At 42.6% G+C, this 21,883-nt stretch overlaps 1 protein-coding gene across 6 annotated transcripts; it reads right to left on the bottom strand.

Moving 5' to 3' along the window:
- LOC135558495 (metal-response element-binding transcription factor 2-like) lies at window positions 1–21,721 on the bottom strand. Of its 6 annotated transcripts, none has more exons than XM_064992330.1 (16): window positions 21,514–21,721; window positions 20,699–20,915; window positions 20,505–20,586; window positions 18,080–18,175; window positions 17,271–17,368; window positions 17,038–17,130; window positions 16,063–16,187; window positions 15,866–15,961; window positions 15,676–15,744; window positions 15,246–15,369; window positions 6,213–6,280; window positions 5,962–6,135; window positions 4,282–4,390; window positions 4,115–4,158; window positions 3,921–4,028; window positions 1–2,997 (listed from the first exon to the last, which is right to left on the bottom strand). In XM_064992330.1, exons 1-16 carry the CDS (start codon window positions 21,516–21,518, stop codon window positions 2,625–2,627), a joined length of 1,881 nt encoding a protein of 626 aa, XP_064848402.1. In that variant the 5' UTR covers window positions 21,519–21,721; the 3' UTR covers window positions 1–2,624. The 6 variants fall into 6 exon arrangements, with proteins under 6 accessions (XP_064848402.1, XP_064848403.1, XP_064848404.1 ...); XM_064992331.1 differs by having other exon boundaries at window positions 3,921–4,025; XM_064992332.1 differs by having other exon boundaries at window positions 3,921–4,022.
- Between the last annotated feature and the right edge of the window lie 162 nt (window positions 21,722–21,883).

Genomic DNA, 21,883 nt, shown 5'->3' with positions numbered 1-21,883 from the left:
TAGGCTTTTAGATATTTATTATTTGGATGAAGAAGCCTGTTCAAAGGCAGTAGAAAACAAATATCCAGGGGTCTAACACTGGAACAACATACACACACACAAGCATTTCACTACACCCGCAATAACATTTGCTAAATGTGTATGTGACCAATAAAGTTTGATACAGAAGAAAAGCTTAAAATAACTTTTGTTTTTAATAAAGAGGTATCAACGTCAAGACCCAACTCCACTGCCTCAAGGGGAAAATGGCATTATCTGAGAATAACAAAACACATCCAATAGCAAGAGGCATTAACTGCTTGAACTCTTACAATGACACAGTGGGGGAGATACCTAGTCAGTTGTACAACTGAATGCATTCAAATTAAATGTGTCTTCTGTGTTGAACCTAACCCCTCAGAGGTGAAGGGAACTAAATATAAAAAAATATTTTAAAAACACTTCATGAGATAAGTGGAAGATAATGTTTTCAGATGAACTAAGACATTTGTGACCCTGTAGCATAATGGACTGAACTGCAGCTTTTTGAAAACAACCAGTCACAGAGGAATGACTAAATGAACGCTACATTTTCTTTAAAATGAACTTCAATGAAATACTGACACCACAGAAAATGTTCCAATGTTCCATCAATAACATGTTACATTCCAAATCTTTGAGTACATCATACATATAGTAAAGTTGCTGCGCATATCCTGAGTGGGTTCTAGGTGAGCTGGCTGTACCAGCAGACGTCTGGCTAAGTGCACAGTTCTGAGTAAAAGGTGAAATAAATAGCACCTGAAATAAAAAAACAAAAAGGCCCGACTCAGATGAAACCAAAATATTGTTGCGGTTTGTTGATGATGCCAATCTTGCGGTCAAGTGATTGAAATACAAAAACAATTGTCTTTCGAGACTTAAGTTGCATAGGCGGATTTAAGAACTGAAATCAGTTTTATTTGTTTAAGTAGAAAGGTCCATGAGATTTTTGCATTCAATGTTCGCACTGATCAAAGTCATAAAATATAACCGCAGAGGGAAGAAAATTAAGGAACAAAGTCCTTTAAGAGGTTCATAAATGTAACTGTAGATATCTAAAAGTACAATGATTGCCTATTTAAAAAATGCAGCAAAAATGTATATCTTCAGAACATACAGTGGGGCAAAAAAGTATTTAGTCAGCCACCAATTGTGCAAGTTCTCCCACTTAAAAAGATGAGGCCTGTAATTTTCATCATAGGTACACTTCAACTATGACAGACAAAATGACAGAAAAAAATCCAGAAAATCACATTGTAGGATTTTTATTTAATTTATTTGCAAATTATGGTGGAAAATAAGTATTTGGTCATTAACAAAAGTTAATGATGTTGATTTTCTGGATTTGTTTTCTCATTTTGTCTGTCATAGTTGAAGTGTACCTATGATGAAAATTACAGGCCTCTCATCTTTTTAAGTGGGAGAACTTGCACAATTGGTGGCTGACAAAATACTTTTTTGCCACACTGTATATTGTAGAACACAAGTAAAAACGTGGGTACATTACTCAACCTTTCAAATGTAACAAGGCCTAACTATACCAGTTACCACATACACATGAAGTCAGTCACTAACGTTCTTTCACACAAGCTCAGCCCTCAAAGCAAATTCTACCAGTAATTAATAATGCATTAGAAAAAGTCTGAGTAAAATCTTGACATAGTGTAGATTTGGACAAGAACACAGTGATATTAAAACTATTCATAGTGAGATGATTTGCAGAACATTAAGCAGAGATTAGAGCTAGAGGTTACATGCTTTCAGCTGCCAAAGACAGAAAAGAGAAACTTCATATCTCTAAGTGATTTTATGAGCCTGGGTACAACGGGTTCAGGAGAATTGCTGAGAACAGGCTGAACTTGACACAGTATGTGCAATCAAATCCAAATCGTAAAAAAATGAACTGTCTCACTAGACACTCGAGGCATATCAATAAAAACGTAGAAAAGTAAAGATATATAATAATTCATAATAAACAATAATAATAAACGGGTTTGCAGCAGCCCAACATCATCTCTGTTGTTTGAGTCCCTCTCGAACATCAACTACTCGCAAACACTTTCAACATATCAGGTCAGGCTCAAAGACACTCAAACACCATTCACACCCCCTACCTAGCCACTCTAAACACCATTCATTTTACATTCTGCCAAAGCTGATCTCTTAACCTCTTCAGTTCACAAAACTGAAACAGATCTCAAACACAAAAGACAAGTCACAGAAAGACCATATCACTGGAGCATATCACTGGAAACGCAAGCGCCGTTCCAGACTGGGCAACACGGGGAAGCCCGATCTCAGAAGTAGAGTGCAATTAAGCAGAGGTGGCGTGGTGTATGGCCAATATACCACGGCTAAGGGCTGTTCTTAGGCTGTTCATATACCACAAACCCCGAGGTGCCTTATTGCTATTATAAACTGGTTACCAATGTAGTTAGAACAGTAAAAATAAATGTGTCATACCCGTGGTATACGGCCTGATATACCACAGCTTTCAGCCAATCAGCATTCAGAACCACCCAGTTTATAATGCTTTATAAACGCTGTGTAAACATGTTAAGCGCTACGTATGTGTAATAAACTACGTAAGCGCTACGACAAGTTTAGGAGGCAGTGACGCCCTCCCACTCCACCAGGTATTGAACCTTGCCGTCCAGGGTGACCCGGCGAGCTAGGATGCGGTACTTCTCCCCGCACTCCAGGCGGCCTGCCACCCCAAAGTAGCTACTGATTGAGCTCTTCAGGTGGGACAGCTGACCACCTTGGCCCAGCCCGTGCACTATGTCTGTGGAGTGGAGCCCCGGCAGGGGGATGGGGGGCTCTGGGAGGTGGTGGGGGTCTGGCTGGTGAGGAGGGGGGATCTCAGGGTTGGGGGGCTGGAGGGGGGCCCGACGTGGCCGGCCCCGTCTCCTCTTCAGGGGGGGCTGGGCGATGGGCCAGTGGCGACCCGTGAACGTCTTACTGGAGCTACACAAGCTGGGGAGGAATAGGGAAGAGAAAGAGCGAAAAGCGAGAGAGAGAATTAGTGAGGTTGTGCACTGATGTTGGGCTATTTGGTCTGGCTCGCAGTCAGCGTTCCAATTCATCCCAAAGGTGTTCGATGTGGTTGAGGTCAGGGCTCTGTGCAGGGCAGTCAAGTTCTTCCACACCGATAGACAAATCATTTCTGTATGGACCTCGCTTTGTGCACAGGGGCACCGACATGCTGAAACATGAAAGGGCCTTCCCAAAAACTGTTGTCAAAGTTGGAAGTACAGAATAGTCTAGAATGTCACTATGCGGTAGGATTTCCCTTCACTGTAACTAAGGAGCCGAGCCCGAACGATGAAAAAAATAGGCCCAGACCATTATTCCTCCTCCACCAAACTTAATAGTTGGCAAAATGCACTGGGGCAGGTAGCGTTATCCTGGCATCCACCAAAACCAGATTCGTCCGTCGGACTGCCAGATGGTGAAGCTTGATTCATCACTCCTGAGAAGGCGTTTCCACTGCTCCAGATTCCAATGGTGGCGAGCTTAGGCCACTCCAACCGACGCTTGGCAACGCACATGGGGATCTTAGGCTTGTGTGAGGCTGCTCGGCCATGGAAACCCATTTCATGAAGCTCCCAACAAACAGTTATTGTGCTAGTGTGGCTTCAAGGGGCATCTCTCGCAGGATAGAAATATGACAAACTGACTTGTTGGACAGGTGACATGCTATGACGGTGCCACGTTGAAAGTCACTGAGCTCTTCAGTACAGGCCATTCTACTGCCAATGTTTGTCTACGGCGATTGCATGGCTGTGTGCTCGATTTTATACACCTGTCAGCAGCTGGCATGGCTGAAACAGCCAAATCACCTCATTTGAAGAGATGTCCACATACTTGGTGTACCATAATGCTATTGTAGAATGTACCTGGACTGTCTGGAGAGGCTAGTTGAGGTAGTTTCAGTGGTGCGGACGGCACTGATGGATTCCATCTCGGAGGTACTGGAGGAGGGAAGAGATCTGTCACTCCTGCTGCTGGGAGTAAAGAAGAACACCACCATTCAACAGTTTCACAAACTGAGCAAAATTTTCACAAATTACATTTTTGGGGGATAGCTGACCTCCTTAAGGACTGGGTATCCAGAGGTGGTGGTGGCTTCATATCCTTCAGGGGGGATAAAGAGGTATTTACACATCTCAATGGATGAACAACATACCTCTAAAAATGTTTTAACTTTGGGTAAAGGTGTTAATGTTGATCAATAGAAGTAGTATTAAACACACACACCTGGGCCAAGAGTTCACTGGCGCGACTTTGCTTGTCCAGAGTCGCCAGGGAGTGACCTCCCTGTTTCTTCATCTTCTTGGCCTTCTTCACCACGCCATTGGTTACTTCACTGGAACAACCAGATTCACACCGTCAAATTGAGTCATCATAGTTTACTGAAAAGGATAGTTTTCTTTTCTGGTCCCTTATCTTACCAGTCAACTTCAGGCTAGCCAAACCCAACCAAAAGTACGGAGATAAAAACCAAAACAGTCTTACCAGGATACAGTGGGGCAAAAAAGTATTTAGTCAGCCACCAATTGTGCAAGTTCTCCCACTTAAAAAGATGAGAGGCCTGTAATTTTCATCATAGGTACACTACTATGACAGACAAAATCCAGAAAATCACATTGTAGGATTTTTAATGAATTTATTTGCAAATTATGGTGGAAAATATAGTATTTGGTCAATAACAAAGGTTTCTCAATACTTTGTTATATACTCTTTGTTGGTAATGACAGAGGTCAAACATTTTCTGTAAGTTTCTGTAAGTTTTCACACACTGTTGCTTGTATTTTGGCCCATTCCTCCATGCAGATCTCCTATAGAGCAGTGATGTTTTGGGGCTGTTGTTGGGCAACACAGACTTTCAACTCCCTTCAAAGATTTTCTATGGAGTTGAGATCTGGAGACTGGCTAGGCCACTCCAGGACCTTGAAATGCTGAAAGAACCAGCCACGTTTCATCTTCAATGCCCTTGCTGATGGAAGGAGGTTTTCACTCAAAATCTCACGATACATGGCCCCATTCATTCTTTCCTTTACACGGATCAGTCGTCCTGGTCCATTTGCAGAAAAACAGCCCCAAAGCATGATGTTTCCACCCACATGCTTCACAGTAGGTATGGTGTTCTTTGGATGCAACTCAGCATTCTTTGTCCTCCAAACACGACAAGGTGAGTTTTTACCAAAAAGTTCCATTTTGGTTTCATCTGACATTCTCCCAATCTTCTACTGGATCATCCAAATGCTCTCTAGCAAACTTCAGACGGGCCTGGACATGTACTGGCTTAAGCAGGGGGACACGTCTGGCACTGCAGGATTTGAGTCCCTGGCGGCGTATTGTGTTACTGATGGTAGGCTTTGTTACTTTGGTCCCAGCTCTCTGCAGGTCATTCACTAGGTCCCCCCGTGTGGTTCTGGGATTTTTGCTCACCGTTCTTGTGATCATTTTGACCCCACGGTGTGAGATCTTGCGTGGAGCCCCAGATCGTCGGAGATTATCAGTGGTCTTGTATGTCTTCCATTTCCTAATAATTGCTCCCACAGTTGATTTCTTCAAACCAGATTCAGTCTTCCCAGCCTGGTGCAGGTCTACAATTTTGTTTCTGGTGTCCTTTGACAGCTCTTTGGTCTTGGCCATAGTGGAGTTTGGAGTGTGACTGTTTGAGGTTAAAAAACCCTACAATGTGATTTTCTGGATTGTTTTCCCTAATTGTGTCTGTCATAGTTGAAGTGTACCTATGATGAAAATTACAGGCCTCTCGCATCTTTTTAAGTGGGAGAACTTGCACAATTGGTGGCTGACTAAATACTTTTTTGCCCCACTGTTTTTAGCATGCAAAAAAAACGTGTTTTTTTAATTAGTATGCTTTTTTTATGAGTTTCTCATAACATAATTTAGTAGAAACTTGAGTTCCACCTTGTGTTGGTAAGAGGCTTGATAGCCTTCCTGCCTTTGATCTTGATCTCGTTGGAGGCCCTCTCTGGCTCCCCTCTGTTGGCCAGCAGGTCAGAGCTCTGGGGACCCGGAGGAAAACGGATCCTCAGCCCAAAGAGGTGCTTCTTCTTCTTAATCTCCTTTCCTGACATGAACCTAAGAGAGATGGACAAATGAGGGTTGATTTGTATGCTAACATTACAGAAATCATAAGGTCAGAGAGAGTTACTCACATGCTGTGGTTGCTATTCAGTGCTTCCAAAATACTTTCATATCGGTCCGACTGAGGAGTGGCTGAAAGCTGGATTTGGAAAAATGAAAAAGTCAGATTTATTTAGTGTTAAAATGTCATATACTGCTGTATCAAATAAAATAAATTCAACAAAAATATAAAAAACGCAACATGTAAAGTGTTGGTCCCATGTTCCATGAGGTGAAATAAAAGATACCAGAAATGTTCCAGATGCAAAAAAAAGCTTATTTCTCTAAAATGTTGTGCAGAAATGTGATTACATCCCTGTTAATGACCATTTCTCCTTTACCAAGATAATCCATCAACCTGACAGGTGTGGTATATCAAAAAGATGATTAAACGGCATGATCATTACACAGGTGCACCTTGTGCCGGGGACAATAAAATGACACTCAAATGTTCAGTTTTGTCACACAACACAATGCCACAGATGTCTCAAGTTGAGGGAGGGTGCAATTGGCATGCCGACTGCAGGAATGTCCACCAGAGCTGTTGCCAAAGAACTAAATGTTAATTTCTCTACCATAAGCTGCCTCCAACGTCATTTTAGAGAACTTGGCAGATTGTTTAACTGGCCTTACAATCGCAGACCATGGGTAAATCCACCAGCCCATGACCTCCACATCATCTGAGACAAGCCACCCGGACAGCTGATGAAACTGAGTAGTATTTCTGTTTGCAATAAAGCCCTTTTGTGGGAAAAAATAACTGATTGCCTGGGCATGGCTCCCCATTTATTTATTTTGGTTTTCCATTAAAACGATAAGAAAAAGTCTGAAATTTCAATTTAAAAAGTGTAAAGAGGCTGAGCTGCTACCAGCAATATTTTGGGTCTCACGGTGTGTCTTTCAGATGGTTAAGCAATGCACCTGTACTACCATTTTTGTACCTCAATTCCAGCTTGCACATTTTTTTCCATTTAACTTCTCAAAGTATTGTACTTCCATACAGGAATTTGCTGCTGTCGCTTGCCTTTGGTCAGAGCGTTGGGCCAGTAACTGGAAGGTTGCTGGAACAAATCCTCGAACTGACAAGGTAAAAATCTGTCATTCTGCCCCTGAGCAAGGCAGTTAACCCCCTGTTCCCCAGGTGTCGAAGACGTGGGTGTCGATTATTAAGGCAGCCCCCCGCACCTCTCTGATTCAGAGGGGTTGGGTTAAATGGGGAAGACACACTTCAGTTGAATACATTCAGTTGGACAACTGACTAGGTATCCCACTTTCCCCTTTCCAATTGTTAATGACGTAATGGTGGGGAGTCGAATTCCGGTGTCGAATCCCATTTCTGAGTATCAAGACACCGGAATCGACTCCTAAGATTAAGTGATTTTGGATCGGAGGAGACGGATTAGTTGCCGTACTCCCGAGAACACAAACACCTGCATTTTCATACCGAGGGATGGAGTGAGAGGGAAGGGGCACAGTATAGGCAGGTCGGCCACCAGGCAGACAGTCAGAACCATGCACTAGGCCTATCTATCAGCAATCAAAAGCTGTATCTCGCAAGTTCTTGGCTTATAATGTCGCACTTCAGTAAAGCAGGGCCGAACAGCATGAGGGAGCGAGAGGAAGGGGCAGGCAGAACAACATGAGGGAGAGAGAGGAAGGGCAGGCAGAACAGCATGAGGGAGCGAGAGGAAGGAGCAGGCAGAACAGCGTGAGGGAGAGAGAGGAAGGAGCAGGCAGAACAGCATGAGGGAGCGAGAGGAAGGAGCAGGCAGAACAGCGTGAGGGAGCGAGAGGAAGGAGCAGGCAGAACAGAGTGCATATATCTTGGTAATCTGTATCTCGCAATATCTTGTACGGCTCACAAATTCACCAAAGTAGCCCAAAGTTTGCCTCTTGCTCTTTGTTTTTTATTTAAATTACACAACTTTCCACAGGCAAAATATCCAAGATGGCGTAGCAGTCAAACGCCTGTTGTAGAAGTTGACCGATTAATCGGAATGGCCGATTAATTTGGGCCGATTTCAAGTTTTCATAACAATTGGAAATCGGTATTTTTGGACACAGATTTGGCTGATGAAAAAAAAATATATATATATTTTTTATCACCTTTATTTCACTAGACAAGTCAGTTAAGAACACATTCTTATTTTCAATGACAGCCTAGGAACAGTGGGTTAACTGCCTTGTTCAGGGGCAGAACGACAGATTTTTTACCTTGTCAGCTCGGGGATTCAATCTTGCAACCTAACAGTAACTAATCCAACGCTCTAACCACCTGCCTCTCATTACACTCCACGAGGAGCCTGCCTGTTACGCGAATGCAGTAAGAAGCCAAGGTAAGTTGCTAACTAGCATTAAACGTATCTTATAAAAAACAATCAATCAATCATAATCACTAGTTAAACTAGTAATTATCATCAACCATATGTAGTTATCTAGCATGTCCTGCATTGCATATAATCGATGCGGTGCGCATTCGCGAAAAAGGACTAGTTGCTCCAACGTGTACCTAACCATAAACATCCATGCCTTTCTTAAAATCAATACACAAGTATATATTTTTAAACCTGCATTTTTAGTTAATATTGCCTGCGCACATGAATTTCTTTTAGGTAAATTGTGTCACTTCCCTTGCAATAGAGTCCGGGTATATGCAGCAGTTTGGGTAGCCTGGCTCGTTGCGAACTGTGTGAAGACTATTTCTTCCTAACAAAGACAGCCAACTCCGCCAAACGGGGGATGATTTAACAAAAGCGCATTTGCGAAAAAAGCACAATCGTTACACGACTGTACCTAACCATAAACATCAATGCCTTTCTTAAAATCAATACACAGAAGTATATCATTTTAAACCTGCATATGTAGCTAAAATAAATCCAGGTTAACAGGCAATATTAACCAGGTGAAATTGAATCACTTCTCTTGCGTTCATTGCACGCAGTCAGGGTATATGCAACATTTTGGGCCGCCTGCCTCGTTGCAAACTAATTTGGAAGAATTTTACGTAATTATGACACAACACTGAAGGTTGTACAATGTAGCAGCAATATTTAGAATTAGGGATGCCACCCGTTAGATAAAATACAGAACGGTTCCGTATTTCACTGAATAAACGTTTAGTTTTTGAAATGATAGTTTCTGGATTCGACCATATTAATGATCAAAGGCTCGTATTTCTGTGTGTTATTATGGTATAATTAAGTCTATGATTTGATATTTGATAGAGCAGTCTGACTGAGCGGTGGTAGGCAGCAGCAGGCTCGTAAGCATTCATTCAAACAGGACTTTCGTACGTTTTGCCAGCAGCTCTTCGCTCGGCTTCAAGCATTGAGCTGTTTATGACTTCAAGCCTATCAAATCCCGAGACTAGGCTGGTGTAACCGATGTGAAATGGCTAGCTAGTTAGCGGGGTGCGCGCTAATAGCGTTTCAAACGTCACTCGCTCTGAGACTTGGGAGTAGTTATTCCCCTTGCTCTGCAAGGGCCGCAGATTTTGTGGAGCGATGCTTCTAGGGTGGCTGTTGTCGAGGTGTTCCTAGTTCGAGCCCAGGTAGGGGCGAGGAGAGGGACGGAAGCTATACTGTTACACTGGCAATACTAAAGTGCCTATAATAACATCCAATAGTCAAAGGTATATGAAATACAAATGCTAGAGAGAGAAATAGTCCTATAAATACAATATTAACTACAACCTAAAACCTCTTACCTTGGAATATTGAAGTCTCATGTTAAAAGGAACCACCAGCTTTCATATGTTCTGAGCAAGGAACTTAAACTTAGCTTTCTTACATGGCACATATTGCACTTTTACTTTCTTCTCAAACACTTTGTTTTTGCATTATTTAAACCAAATTGAACATGTTTCATTATTTATTTGAGGCTAAATTGATTTTTATTGATGTATTATATTAAGTTAAAATAAGTGTTCATTCAGTATTGTTGTAATTGTCATTATTACAAATAAAAATAAACATTTTTAAATCGGCATCCGCTTTTTTTTTTGGTCCTCCAATAATCGGTATCGGCATTGAAAAATCATAATCGGTCGACCTCTAGTCTGTTGTCTTGTCCCGTCCCATGTATATATATATTTTTTCTTGATTTTTTTTGAATATATATAATTTTTTACATCTCAATTTCCATCTACGAACTGAACATACTCTCCTGCAACCCGCCTCACCCAATGTGGTACGGATCTGCCACTCTGCACAGCGCGATATCAACCCAGAGCATATCGGACTGCTTTTTCTCTACCACATCTCAGGATTCCTACCGCAAGCTCTGAACCTTTGCACCGGCTCATTGCAGCTAGCTAGCTACTATCCGAGTGGCTCCTCCTGGCTAACGTCTCTGTCCCGAAGCAAGCACCAGTTAGCCTGGAGCTATCCTGGAGCTCGGCCCATCTCCTGGCTACCCGAAGACGTCCATCCGCCAATTCTTGTGCTTCAAGACATATTTTGCCATTGGCCTGAACCCTTTTACTGCCGACACAGAGCCCAGCCGATCCATCACGACTGGTCTGCCAACATAACCGTCCGAGGGGGTTTCAACAGGCTCCTCAGTTGCGACGTACCATCTGCTATCCCAGGCCCGCTAGCTGTCTGAATCGCCGTGTCTCCAGCTTGCCTAGCTACCCTAATGACTTGTCCATTGTTGCTTTTGTTAGTGAAGGTCTTATTTCACTGTAGAGCCTCCAGCCCTGCTCAATATGCCGTAGCTAGCCCTTGTGTTCCACCCCCCACACATGCGGTGACCTTACCTGGTCTAAACGATGTCTCTAGACACAAAACCTCTCTCATCGTCACTCAATGCCTAGGTTTACCTCCACTCTATTCACATCCTACCATACCCTTGTCTGTACATTATGCCTTGAATCTATTCTTCTACGCCAAAAAACCTGCTCTTTTTACTCTCTGTTCCGAATGCACGAGACAACCAGTTCTTATAGCCTTTAGCCGTACCCTTATCCTACTCCTCCTCTGGTGATGTAGAGGTTAACCCAGGCCCTGCAGCGCCTAGCTCCACTCCCATTCCCCAGGCGCTCTCATTTGTTGACTTCTGTAACCGTAAAAGCATTGGTTTCATGCATGTTAAAATGAGAAGCCACCTCCTCCGTAAGTTTGTTTTATTCACTGCTTTAGCACACTCCGCCAACCCGGATGCCATAGCCGCATCTAAATCCTGGCTTAGGAAGGCCACCAAAAATCCTGAAATGTCCATCCCCAACTATAATATTTTCCGACAAGTTAGAACTGCCAAAGGGGGCAGAGTTGCAATCTACTACAGAGATAGCCCGCAGAGTTCTGTCATACTATTCAGGTCTGTGCCCAAACAATTCAAGCTTCTACTTTTAAAAACCCACCTTTCCAGAAACAAGTCTCTTACCGTTGCCGCTTGTTATAGACCTCCCTTCAGCCCCCAGCTGGACACCATATGTGAATTGATTGCCCCCCCATCTACCTTCAGAGATCGTACTGTTAGGTGACCTAAACTGGGACATGCTTAACTTCTTGGTGACAGGGGGCAGTGTTTTCACGTCCGTATGAAATGCATGCACAAATTCAACTGCCTGCTACTCATGTCCAGAAGATAAGATATGCATATTATTAGTAGATTTGGATAGAAAACACTGAAGTTTCTAAAACTGTTTGAATCATGTCTGAGTATAACAGAACTTATTTAGCAGGTGAAACACCGAGGACAAAACATTCAGATATTTTTTGTTTTTTTGAGGTCACTCTTTTCAATGGGTTTTCATTGGGAATCCAGATTTCTAAGGGACCTTCTTGTAGTTCCTATCTAATCCACTGGATGTCAACAGTCTTTAGAAATTGGTTGAGGTTCTTCCTTTGTGTAATGAAGAAGTACGGCCACCTTGAACGAGGGCAACTTGAAGTGTCCTGTTAGATAGAGGCGCGTGACCAGAAAGCATGCTACAGTTTGTTTTCCTCCTGTATTGAACACAGATCATCCCGTCCTCAATTTTATGTTAAAAACATACATTAAAAATACCTAAAGTTGAATTACAAAAGTAGTTTGAAATGTTGGCAAAGTTTACAGGTAGCTTTTGAGATATTTTGTAGTCATATTGCGCAATTTGGAACCGGTGTTGTTCTGGATCAAACGCGCCAAATAAATGGACATTTTGGATATACAGTGGGGCAAAAAAGTATTTAGTCAGCCACCAATTGTGCAAGTTCTCCCATTTAAAAAGATGAGAGATGCCTGTAATTTTCATCATAGGTACACTTCAACTATGACAGACAAAATGAGAAAAAAAATCCAGAAAATCAACATTGTAGGATTTTTAATGAATTTATTTGCAAATTATGGTGGAAAATAAGTATCTGGTCACCTACAAACAAACAAGATTTCTGGCTCTCACAGACCTGTAACAATTTCTTTAAGAAGAGTTAGGGTTAGGGGTATATGGATGGAATTAATCGAACAAAATTTGTGATGTTTATGGGACATATTGGAGTGCCAACAGAAGAAGCTCGTCAAAGGTAAAGCATGATTTATATTTTTATTTCTGAGTTTTGTGTCGTGCCTGCAGGGTTGAAATGTTCTCTCTTGTTTATGGAGGTGCTATCCTCAGATATTAGCATCGTTTGCTTTTGCCGAAAAGCCTTTTTGAAATCTGACATGGCTCGATTCACAATAAGAGAAGCTTTAATTTGCTATCTTGCATGTGTGATTTCATGAAAGTTTGATATTTATAGTAATTTATTTGAATTTGGCGCTCGGCATTTTCACTGGCTTTTGGCGAGGTTTCAGTAAGCATTTCAGTAAGCATTTCTCAACGGCTGGCCATGCTTTCCACCTGGCTACCCCTATCCCGGCCAACATCTCAGCACCCCCTGCAGCAACTTGCCCAAGCCCCCCCGCTTCACCCAAATCCAGACAGCTGATTTTCTGAAAGAGCTGCAAAATCTGGATCTCTATAAAAATCAGCTGGGCTAAATCTGGACCCTCTTTTTAAAATGGTCAGCCAAAATTGTTGCAACCCCTATTACTAGCCTATTCAACCTCTTTCGTGACGTCTGAGATCCCCAAAGATCGGAAAGCTGCCGCGGTCATCGCCCTCTTTAAAGGCGGAAACACTCTAGACCCAAACAGTTATAGACCGAAATCTATCCTACCCTGCCTTCCAAAAGTCTTCGAAAGCCAGGTTAAACAGATCACCGACCATTTAGAATCCCACCGTACCTTCTCCACTATGCAATCTGGTTTCCGAGCTGGTCATGGGTGCACCTCAGCCACGCTCAAGTCCTAAACAATATCATAACCTCCATCGATAAAATACATTACTGTGCAGCCATCTTCATCGACCTGGCCAAGGCTTTCGACTCTGTCAATCACAAGCCTTCTTGCTTTCGCCGAAAAGCCTTTGAAATCTGACATGTTGGCTCGATTCACAACAAGTGTAGCTTTAATTTGCTATCTTGCATGTGTGATTTGATGAAAGTTTGATTTTTATAGTAATTTGTACCCTTGGCTTCTCAAATGACTGTCTCGCCTGGTTCACTAACTACTTCTCTGATAGAGTTCAGTGTGTCAAATCGGAGGGCCTGTTGTCCGGACCTCTGGCAGTGTCTATGGGGGTACCAGAGGGTTCAATTCTCAGGCTGACTCTTTTCTCTGTATATATCAATGATGTTGCTCTTGCTGCTGGTGATTCTGTGATCTACCTCTACGCAGACGACACCATTCTGTATACATCTGGCCCTTCTTTGGGCACTGTAATAACAAACCTCCAAACGAGCTTCAATGCCATACAACACTCCTTCCGTGGCCTCCAACTGCTTTTAAATGCAAGTAAAACTAAGTGCATGCACTTCAACCGATTGCTGCCTGCAACCTCCCGTCCGACTAGCATCACTACTCTGGATGATACTGACTTACAATATGTGGACAACTACAAATACCTAGGTGTCTGGTTAGACTGTAAACTCTCCTTCCAGGCTCACATTAAGCATCTCCAATCCAAAATTAAATATAGAATTGGCTTCGTATTTCGCAACAAAGCATCCTTCACTCATGCTGTCAAACATACCCTCGTAAAACTGACTATCCTACTGGTCCTTGACTTCAGCGATGTCATTTCCAAAATAGCCTTCAACACTCTACTCAACAAATTGGATGTAGTCTATCACAGTGGCATCCATTTTGTCACCAAAGCACCATATACTACCCACCACTGCGACCTGTATGCTCTCGTTGGCTGTATGCTCACTACATATTCGTCGCCAAACCCACTGGCTCCAGGGCGTCTATAAGTCTATGCTAGGTAAAGCCCAGCCTTATCTCAGCTCACTGGTCACCATAGCAACACCCACCCGAAGCATGCGCTCCAGCAGGTATATTTCACTGGTCACCCCCAAAGCCAACATTTCCTTCGGCCGCCTTTCCTTCCAGTTCTCTGCTGCCAATGACTGGAACGAATTGCAAAAATCTCTGAAGCTGGAGTCTTATATATCCATTTTTATCTTTAAGCATCAGCTGTCAGAGGAGCTTACACAGTCAATCTGTAAACAGCACACCCAACTACCTCATCCCCATATTGTTACTTATCCTCTTGCACCCCAGTATCTCTACTTGCACATCATCATCTGTACATCACTCCAGTGTTCATGGTAAATTGCAATTGTTTTGCCTCTATGGCCTATTTATTGCCTTACCTACCCATTCTTCTACATTTGCACGCACTGTACATAGATTTTTCTACTGTGTTATTGACTGTACGTTTGTTTGTGTAACTCTGTTGTTTTTGTCACACTGCTTTAGCTTCATCTTGGCAAGGTCGCAGTTGTAAATGAGAACTTGTTCTCAACTGGCCTACCTTGTTAAATAAAGGTGAAATAAATAATACAAAAGGTCTTTATAGCCTATTATCTAGTTATGCTATAACATAGAAAATAAAATGTTTTGTGATAACGACACTGTGATCATTTTTGGGGGGGGAACTATATTTTTCTTGCCGTCAAGGATCACAATGTTGTTTAAACGTTTTAACATTTAAACATTCACACCCCTATTCCCAACTTTGTCAAGCTTTGTCCTACCTCCCCGAGCTGCAGTTGCTCCCAGTTGTCGTTGATGTAAGTCATCAGCTCCAGCTCAGAATCAAAGTATTTCTTCTTGTGAATCACACTCATGTTGTAGAGGCTCAGGTGTGCAACGTCCACCCTATTCGACAAAAACAAGGAAGGAAGCACAGAACAGCCACAAGTCAATGATTCAGTATGGGGATTGACATGGAATAGAATAGCTTCATTTTGCCTCGAGGGAAATATGATAGACTGCTACTCCAGTTTCATCAAATAAATAAATGCACACACATACATACACACAGACTGTACTACTGTTAAACTGATTCAGTGTCATTGGGGTATCTTGTTTGCTTCAACAGATGGAAACAATAGATCAACAAGCTCGAGTGAATAACATCAATCCGTCTCGTACACCAATCAATTCGACACAAGTTTCTCTCACCATCTAAGAGGCAGTCGTTTGAGGTACTCTGGTTCACTACTGCAAACTGAGCAAATAAATAGATAGAACCTGGTGAGAGAGAAGCACAAGAGTAGATTTATTTTCTTGCATGCCATAGATAGTCACTCGGCACATGCTTCCTGAGAGATGACTTATCATACGAGGCTTTAAAGGTGCGGTAGTTTAGTACCTGTCTCCATAGAGCATGGGCGTCTTAAAACACTGGACGCATGCCTCGTGGAACCACTGCTTACACCTGTTGCACTGCAGCATCTTCAGGTACCAGCTAAAGGAGAGAGGGGTTCAAACGGTGTGAGTGTGTGTGAGTGTGAGTGTGAGTGTGTGTGTGTGTGTGTGTGTGTGTGTGTGTGTGTGAGAGAGACTCACTCTCCAGGCCCTCCACAGTAGCAGTAGCATTGCTGGATGTTGGTCTTGTGGCCCTGGTCCCACACCAGGTCCTCCAGGGAATAAGGTAGAGACTGCTTCAGCTCCTGCAGGGCTTTGGGACCCTTCTGTCAGAGAACACATACACCGGACTGTGAGCTCAATTTGGTTGGAGCGTTCCCTTACTATTACTATGACCTTTTCACACAGTGGTTCTGTAATATATTATGTGTGGGTTCACTTTCCAGTGTTTTCATATTGCATTATGTTGTATTCTATTACAAACTGGGTGGTATTACAAACTGGGTGGTATACCACTGGGTGGTATTACAAACTGGGTGGTATTACAAACTGGGTGGTATTACAAACTGGGTGGTATTACAAACCCTGAATGCTGATTATCTGAAAACAGTGGTACATCAGACTGTATACCAGGGGTATGACAAAACATGTATTTTTACTGCTCTAATAACATTGGTAAACAGATAATAATAGCAATAAGGCACCTCAGGTATTTGTGGTATATGGCCAATATACAACAGCCCTTGGCCGTGGTATATTGGCCATATACCACACCCCCTCGGACCTTATTGCTTAATTAGTGCATTTCTTTTTGTGTACCTTGCATGCTGAACTCACTAAATGTAAATGGACAATATACACAGACTAAACATTAGGAACACCGTCCTAATATCGCTTTGCACCCCCTCTTTTGCCCTAAGAACAGCCTCAATTCGTCGGAGCATGGACTCTACAAGGTGTTTAAATCATTCCATAGGGATTCTGGCCCGTGTTGACTCCAATGCATTCCACAGTTGTGTCAAGTTGGCTGGATGTCCTTTGGGTGGCGGACCATTCTTGATACACCTGGGAAACTGTTGAGTGAAAAACCCAGCAGCGTTGCAGTTCTTGACAAACCGGTGCACCTGGCACCTACAATCACACCTCATTCAAAGGAACTTAAATCTTTTGTCTTACCCATTCACCCTTTGAATGGTACACATACACAATCCATGTCTCAATTGTCTCAAGGCTTAAAAATCCTTCTTTATCCTGTCTCCGCCCCTTCACCTACAATGATTAAAGTGGATTTTAACAGGTGACATCAATAAGGGATCAAAGCTTTCACCTGGTCAGTCTGTCATGGAAAGAGCAGGTGTTCCTAATGTTTTGTACACTCAGTGTTAGTAATAATATAGTATCGTATCTACCTCTGTTGTGTTGAACACACACTCCCTACAGAGCCATTTCTCATCGGTGTCGATCAGGCTGGAGTCGATGATGGGTGAGTGGCAGAGCTGGTGGTATCCTGAAAGGAAAAGACGGGTCACAGTTAAGAGAGAATTACTATTGTATCAATACATTTTTCCAGAGGTGGGACCTCTAATGACTAGATAGCAAACAAGGAATCCTTAAATGGGATATGAACCTACAAACATCTGGCCCAAAGCATAATTTCCCAACCTTGTCTTTGCGCTACAGGACGAAGAAGTTACATTTTGACCAGAGGCGGAACCCTCTTGACAACGCGTCGCTCCACTTGAAATTAGCATAAAGTTTTTCCACCCCTCTGCTAGCAGGGCCCCACCCTCCCACAATTTCTCTGCATGTCCTCATTGAAAATTAACGGGGCGGAACATCTCTTGCCGAATTCGTTGTTGGTGAAAATCCACTCTTGGGATGGTGATTAAGCCCAACCTTGTCCACATTGTTAGGAAGGTGATGAAGCCCTACCCTGTCCACATTGTTAGGAAGGTGATGAAGCCCTACCCTGTCCACATTGTTAGGAAGGTGATGAAGCCCTACCCTGTCCACATTGTTAGGAAGGTGATGAAGCCCTACCCTGTCCACATTGTTAGGAAGGTGATGAAGCCCTACCCTGTCCACATTGTTAGGATGGTGATGAAGCCCTACCCTGTCCACATTGTTAGGATGGTGATGAAGCCCTATCCTGTCCACATTGTTATGATGATGATTAATCCCTACCCTGTCCATTGTTAGGAAGGTGATTAAGCCCTACCTTGTCCACACTTGTCGCAGATGACAATCTCGTTGGGATCCTCTGAGCACTCATCCTGGCATATTGTGCAGACCATGTCCTCTCCTCCCTCGTCCCCTAAAAAAACAGGTGGGAAGGGTCATTCCTCTAGATCAGGGTTTCCTAAACTCGGTCCTGAGGCCCCTCCTGGGTGCATATTAAATTTTTTGACATAGCACTACACAGCTGATTCAAATAATCAAAGCTTGATGATGAATTGGTTATTTGAGTCAGGGTGTAATACTAGGGGAAAAAACTAAACGTGCACACGTGGGGGGGGACCAAGTTTGGGGAACTCTGCTCTAAACGACAGAGAAATATCAACAACGCATAAGTTAACTTTTGTACTTTATAAATGACAAACAAAAGGTGTGAGACCATGGTGGGAAGTCTCCATTTCACCAATGTGATGTGTGCACAGTGCTATATGCAGTCCTATCTCCACAAACCTATCCCCATGTGCTACCAATCCAACATAATCAAACAAGATTGCTACTTTCACCCAAAGTTGACTGAAAAAGGAATCTGTCATTCATATCCAGTCCAAAGAGGGAGGGACCCTTTTTGAAGTGGATGTCATTTAATATAGAAGTTAAACACTTATTTTTTGCAACACCTGCAACCTCACAAAATAAAATGGCGTAGTCTAGCATGCGGACCACACCACTCCCGTCTCGTGCGCTGTGAAATAATGCATGTTATTCAATCATTGCACACACACTGCTCAAGCGTCAGCGGACGTCTGCTTAGCCAGGAGCTAAAATAGAACTTGGTTCTGTTTTTGACGCGCTTCAAGTCCTGCCTCTCCCATCTCATTGGTTTTTAGGAGCATATACCAACGTGGGTGATTGAAAGATGAACTGAGGTCCACACTCCAGTCGGTGGTGCACCTTAAAGTTGGTTGCCAACCGCCATATAAAGTCCAAAGAAGAAGCCTGAAGGAGGAGAGATTACTAGAAACAAACTTTTACCCTTTTATCTATGGATTAATTGTCGGAGAAGACCTAGTGCATTTCAGGTAAAATAACAACTCAATGTTTATATCCCAGGACAAATTTTCTAGCAACAGCAAGCTAGCTAGCTAAATTGCCATAAATGTCTCATGCTTTTCGACCTGTCCCCAAATGAATATAGTTGGTTCAGAGTTTGTTTTGATATTTCAACCTGCGTGTCCTGATCGCGTCTGGTGTAGGTGGACAAAATGGCGATGGCGGACGCACGGTCTGGTCAGAGTGTAAGCATCAGTGTAGGTAGCCCATCTGTATACAGCCCATCTATCTACCTCATCCCCATACTGTATTTATTTATTTAGCTCCTCTTGCACATCCATCTTTTGCACATCTACCATTCCGGTGTTTAATTGCCATATTGTAATTACTTCACCACCATGGCCTATTTATTGCCTTAACTCCCTTATTTGACCTAATTTGCACTCACTGTATATACTTTGTTTTCCTTTTTTTCTACTGTATTATTGACTGTATGTTTTGTTCATTCCATGTGTAACTCTGTTGTATGTGTCAAACTGCTATGCTTTATCTTGGCTAGGTCACAGTGACAAATGAGAACTTGTTCTCAACTAACCTACCTGGTTAAATAAAGGTGAGAAAAAAAGAGGAAAAAAAATCAGTGGAAAGGCCATAGAATATCAACTTTATAACTTTAGTTGAGAGGCCCAACTTAAATTAATTCCTACTCAAATACAACTGGGGGTGCCATTTGAGGTTCAACATAACACAATCACATTTTCTGCCACTTAGAATAAATATGATTGCCCAATTTCAATATGTCAAACATCAGTCATGAGTCATCTAACTAAAAATAGGTGCTAATAGATGACAATTAATCCTATATGCCCCTCCCTGAAGTGGGACTCATTAACATGTATAAAATTAACATTGTATGAACACAGTAGTAACACAGGCTGAGGAGTGCCTTCCCTATGCTTGTCTGTGGGGAATTTACAGTTGGTGTAGGAGATTCTATGGTCTGTTAACTGTCAGGGACAATTACAAAAGATAAACCAGGAGGAGATTGAAGAAATCTCAACCAAGGATATCAAGACAAGCGGAGATAGAATGACTGAGGGCAAAGCCTAACGGAATGAACACACACATTTAACTGAAACTGTACATCCTGGAGAAGAAATTAGACTTTCTGAAAGCAAAATTATAAGGATTCTGCCCACGGTCTATTGGCAATATCTGTGGAGAAAATAGAAAGGCATGTATTTTTACTAGCAGACAGCTTTTTTCTTTAGAGTGTAATACACACATATTACACAGATGGCAAAAGATGAAAGTTCAACATACTATCAAGCAAGCATAAAACAGTCCATCGCATTGACTATCAAAAATATGACTGGAACTTGACATGGCAGCATGTCTTGTGCAGAAGAACTACTTGCCTGTCTGAATGTCCTTCCACAGAACCCAGGACTTGGACCGATCTTCAAAGACAACAAAGCAGCGGTGCTTGTCCTTATTTATCTGAGGGAGAAAATAAATATCAAGATCCTTTAATGCAAAATGACATAAGATGTGTCTGAAATTGCATTTACACCAAATTGAAACTTTCCACCTAGTAACTACAGGTGCTTACCTTTGTGATAGTCCCCAAATAAAACAGCCCATCCGACCATCGGGCTAGGACCTCTTGTCCCTCTTCAAACTTGTTGCCGAGCTTGGTGACCGTGTCCCCTCCATGTCTATCCTCGGTAGAGTGGACGCTGGTCAGGGACACTGGCGTCTTGCACTGCTGCCGAAGGGAAGGTGCTTTCTGCTGGTGGACCGGCAAGCGCTCTAATGCCGTTGAGTCTCTGTCATATTGGAAGAGAGAGGTGAATTAATTCCTACATTGCTGCCCCCCCCCCAAAAAAATAGGGGTCACTGTCAAGCGTTCATTGTATTGAAGCTACAGGCCAATTGAATCTCACCAAAGCAGCAGATCTGAGACACATATTAAAAGGAGATTATTTCAATGGGAACACTGGAAAGCCAAATCACATTTTTTAAGTAACAGTAGCAAGTCATGCACGCTTCTCAATATAGAATTGTCTAGAATTTGACAGGTTGCGTCAACTCAGCTGTCAAGTAACTCAACATACTAGATATCTGTGAGAAAATGAATAGTCTTGGGGTGTTAGAGCCCTATCCCACTCTCTGCACCGTCACGTTTTCCTTTTGTTCGTGGGCTAGTTTGCTAGCTAGCTGTCTGGACATTTGCATCCGGGCTGAAATAATGAATTGATACTATTAACTTATACGTTTTCAGTTCAATGGCTAGCTGGATACATCGTGTATGCAATTTCTCTTAGCAGTTGTCTACAGGCACAGGTTTCGAGCTATAACAGACTGAATGATTCTGGAGCGCACCCTCAGCGAATAACATGTTATTTTGATAAGTTTACGAGCTACCTCATTCGGTCAGTTAGGAGGGTCAAAATGCCATATATATTGAAGTACTCGGTCGTAACCGGTGATTGGGGTCTTGTCCAAATATCGGTAAATCTCTTTGAAATGCTCCTCTCAAAATATGACACAAAATAAATTTTGTTTAGAAAATAACAAACGGGTCATTCTCCCCTAATACATTCGCCATTTTTATTTCCCGCTGATATGGGAGTGCATTGTGGGAAGCGCTCGGTCAACCATGGCAGAAAGGGAGGCCCTACTCGGCGGGAAATGATTCCCCTCCAGCAGTTAGTGTTGCTTCGCCCACCAAGCAAGGAGTTTTTGTATGGAGGTCAATGAGAGTGTCGAATTTGGTCAACAACAAAAAAAATGT

The sequence above is a fragment of the Oncorhynchus masou genome, chromosome 17 (assembly GCF_036934945.1).
Source record: "Oncorhynchus masou masou isolate Uvic2021 chromosome 17, UVic_Omas_1.1, whole genome shotgun sequence".
NCBI classification, from domain to species: domain Eukaryota; kingdom Metazoa; phylum Chordata; class Actinopteri; order Salmoniformes; family Salmonidae; genus Oncorhynchus; species Oncorhynchus masou.
This window is presented reverse-complemented; position numbering and strand designations above follow the sequence as displayed.

Coding starts and splice junctions, on each gene's coding strand:
- LOC135558495 (XM_064992330.1), bottom strand. Junction 20,587..20,698: donor ATTTGGGGACTATCACAAAG/GTAAGCACCTGT, acceptor TTTCTCCCTCAG/ATAAATAAGGACAAGCACCG. Junction 15,962..16,062: donor TACTGTGGAGGGCCTGGAGA/GTGAGTCTCTCT, acceptor TCTCTCCTTTAG/CTGGTACCTGAAGATGCTGC.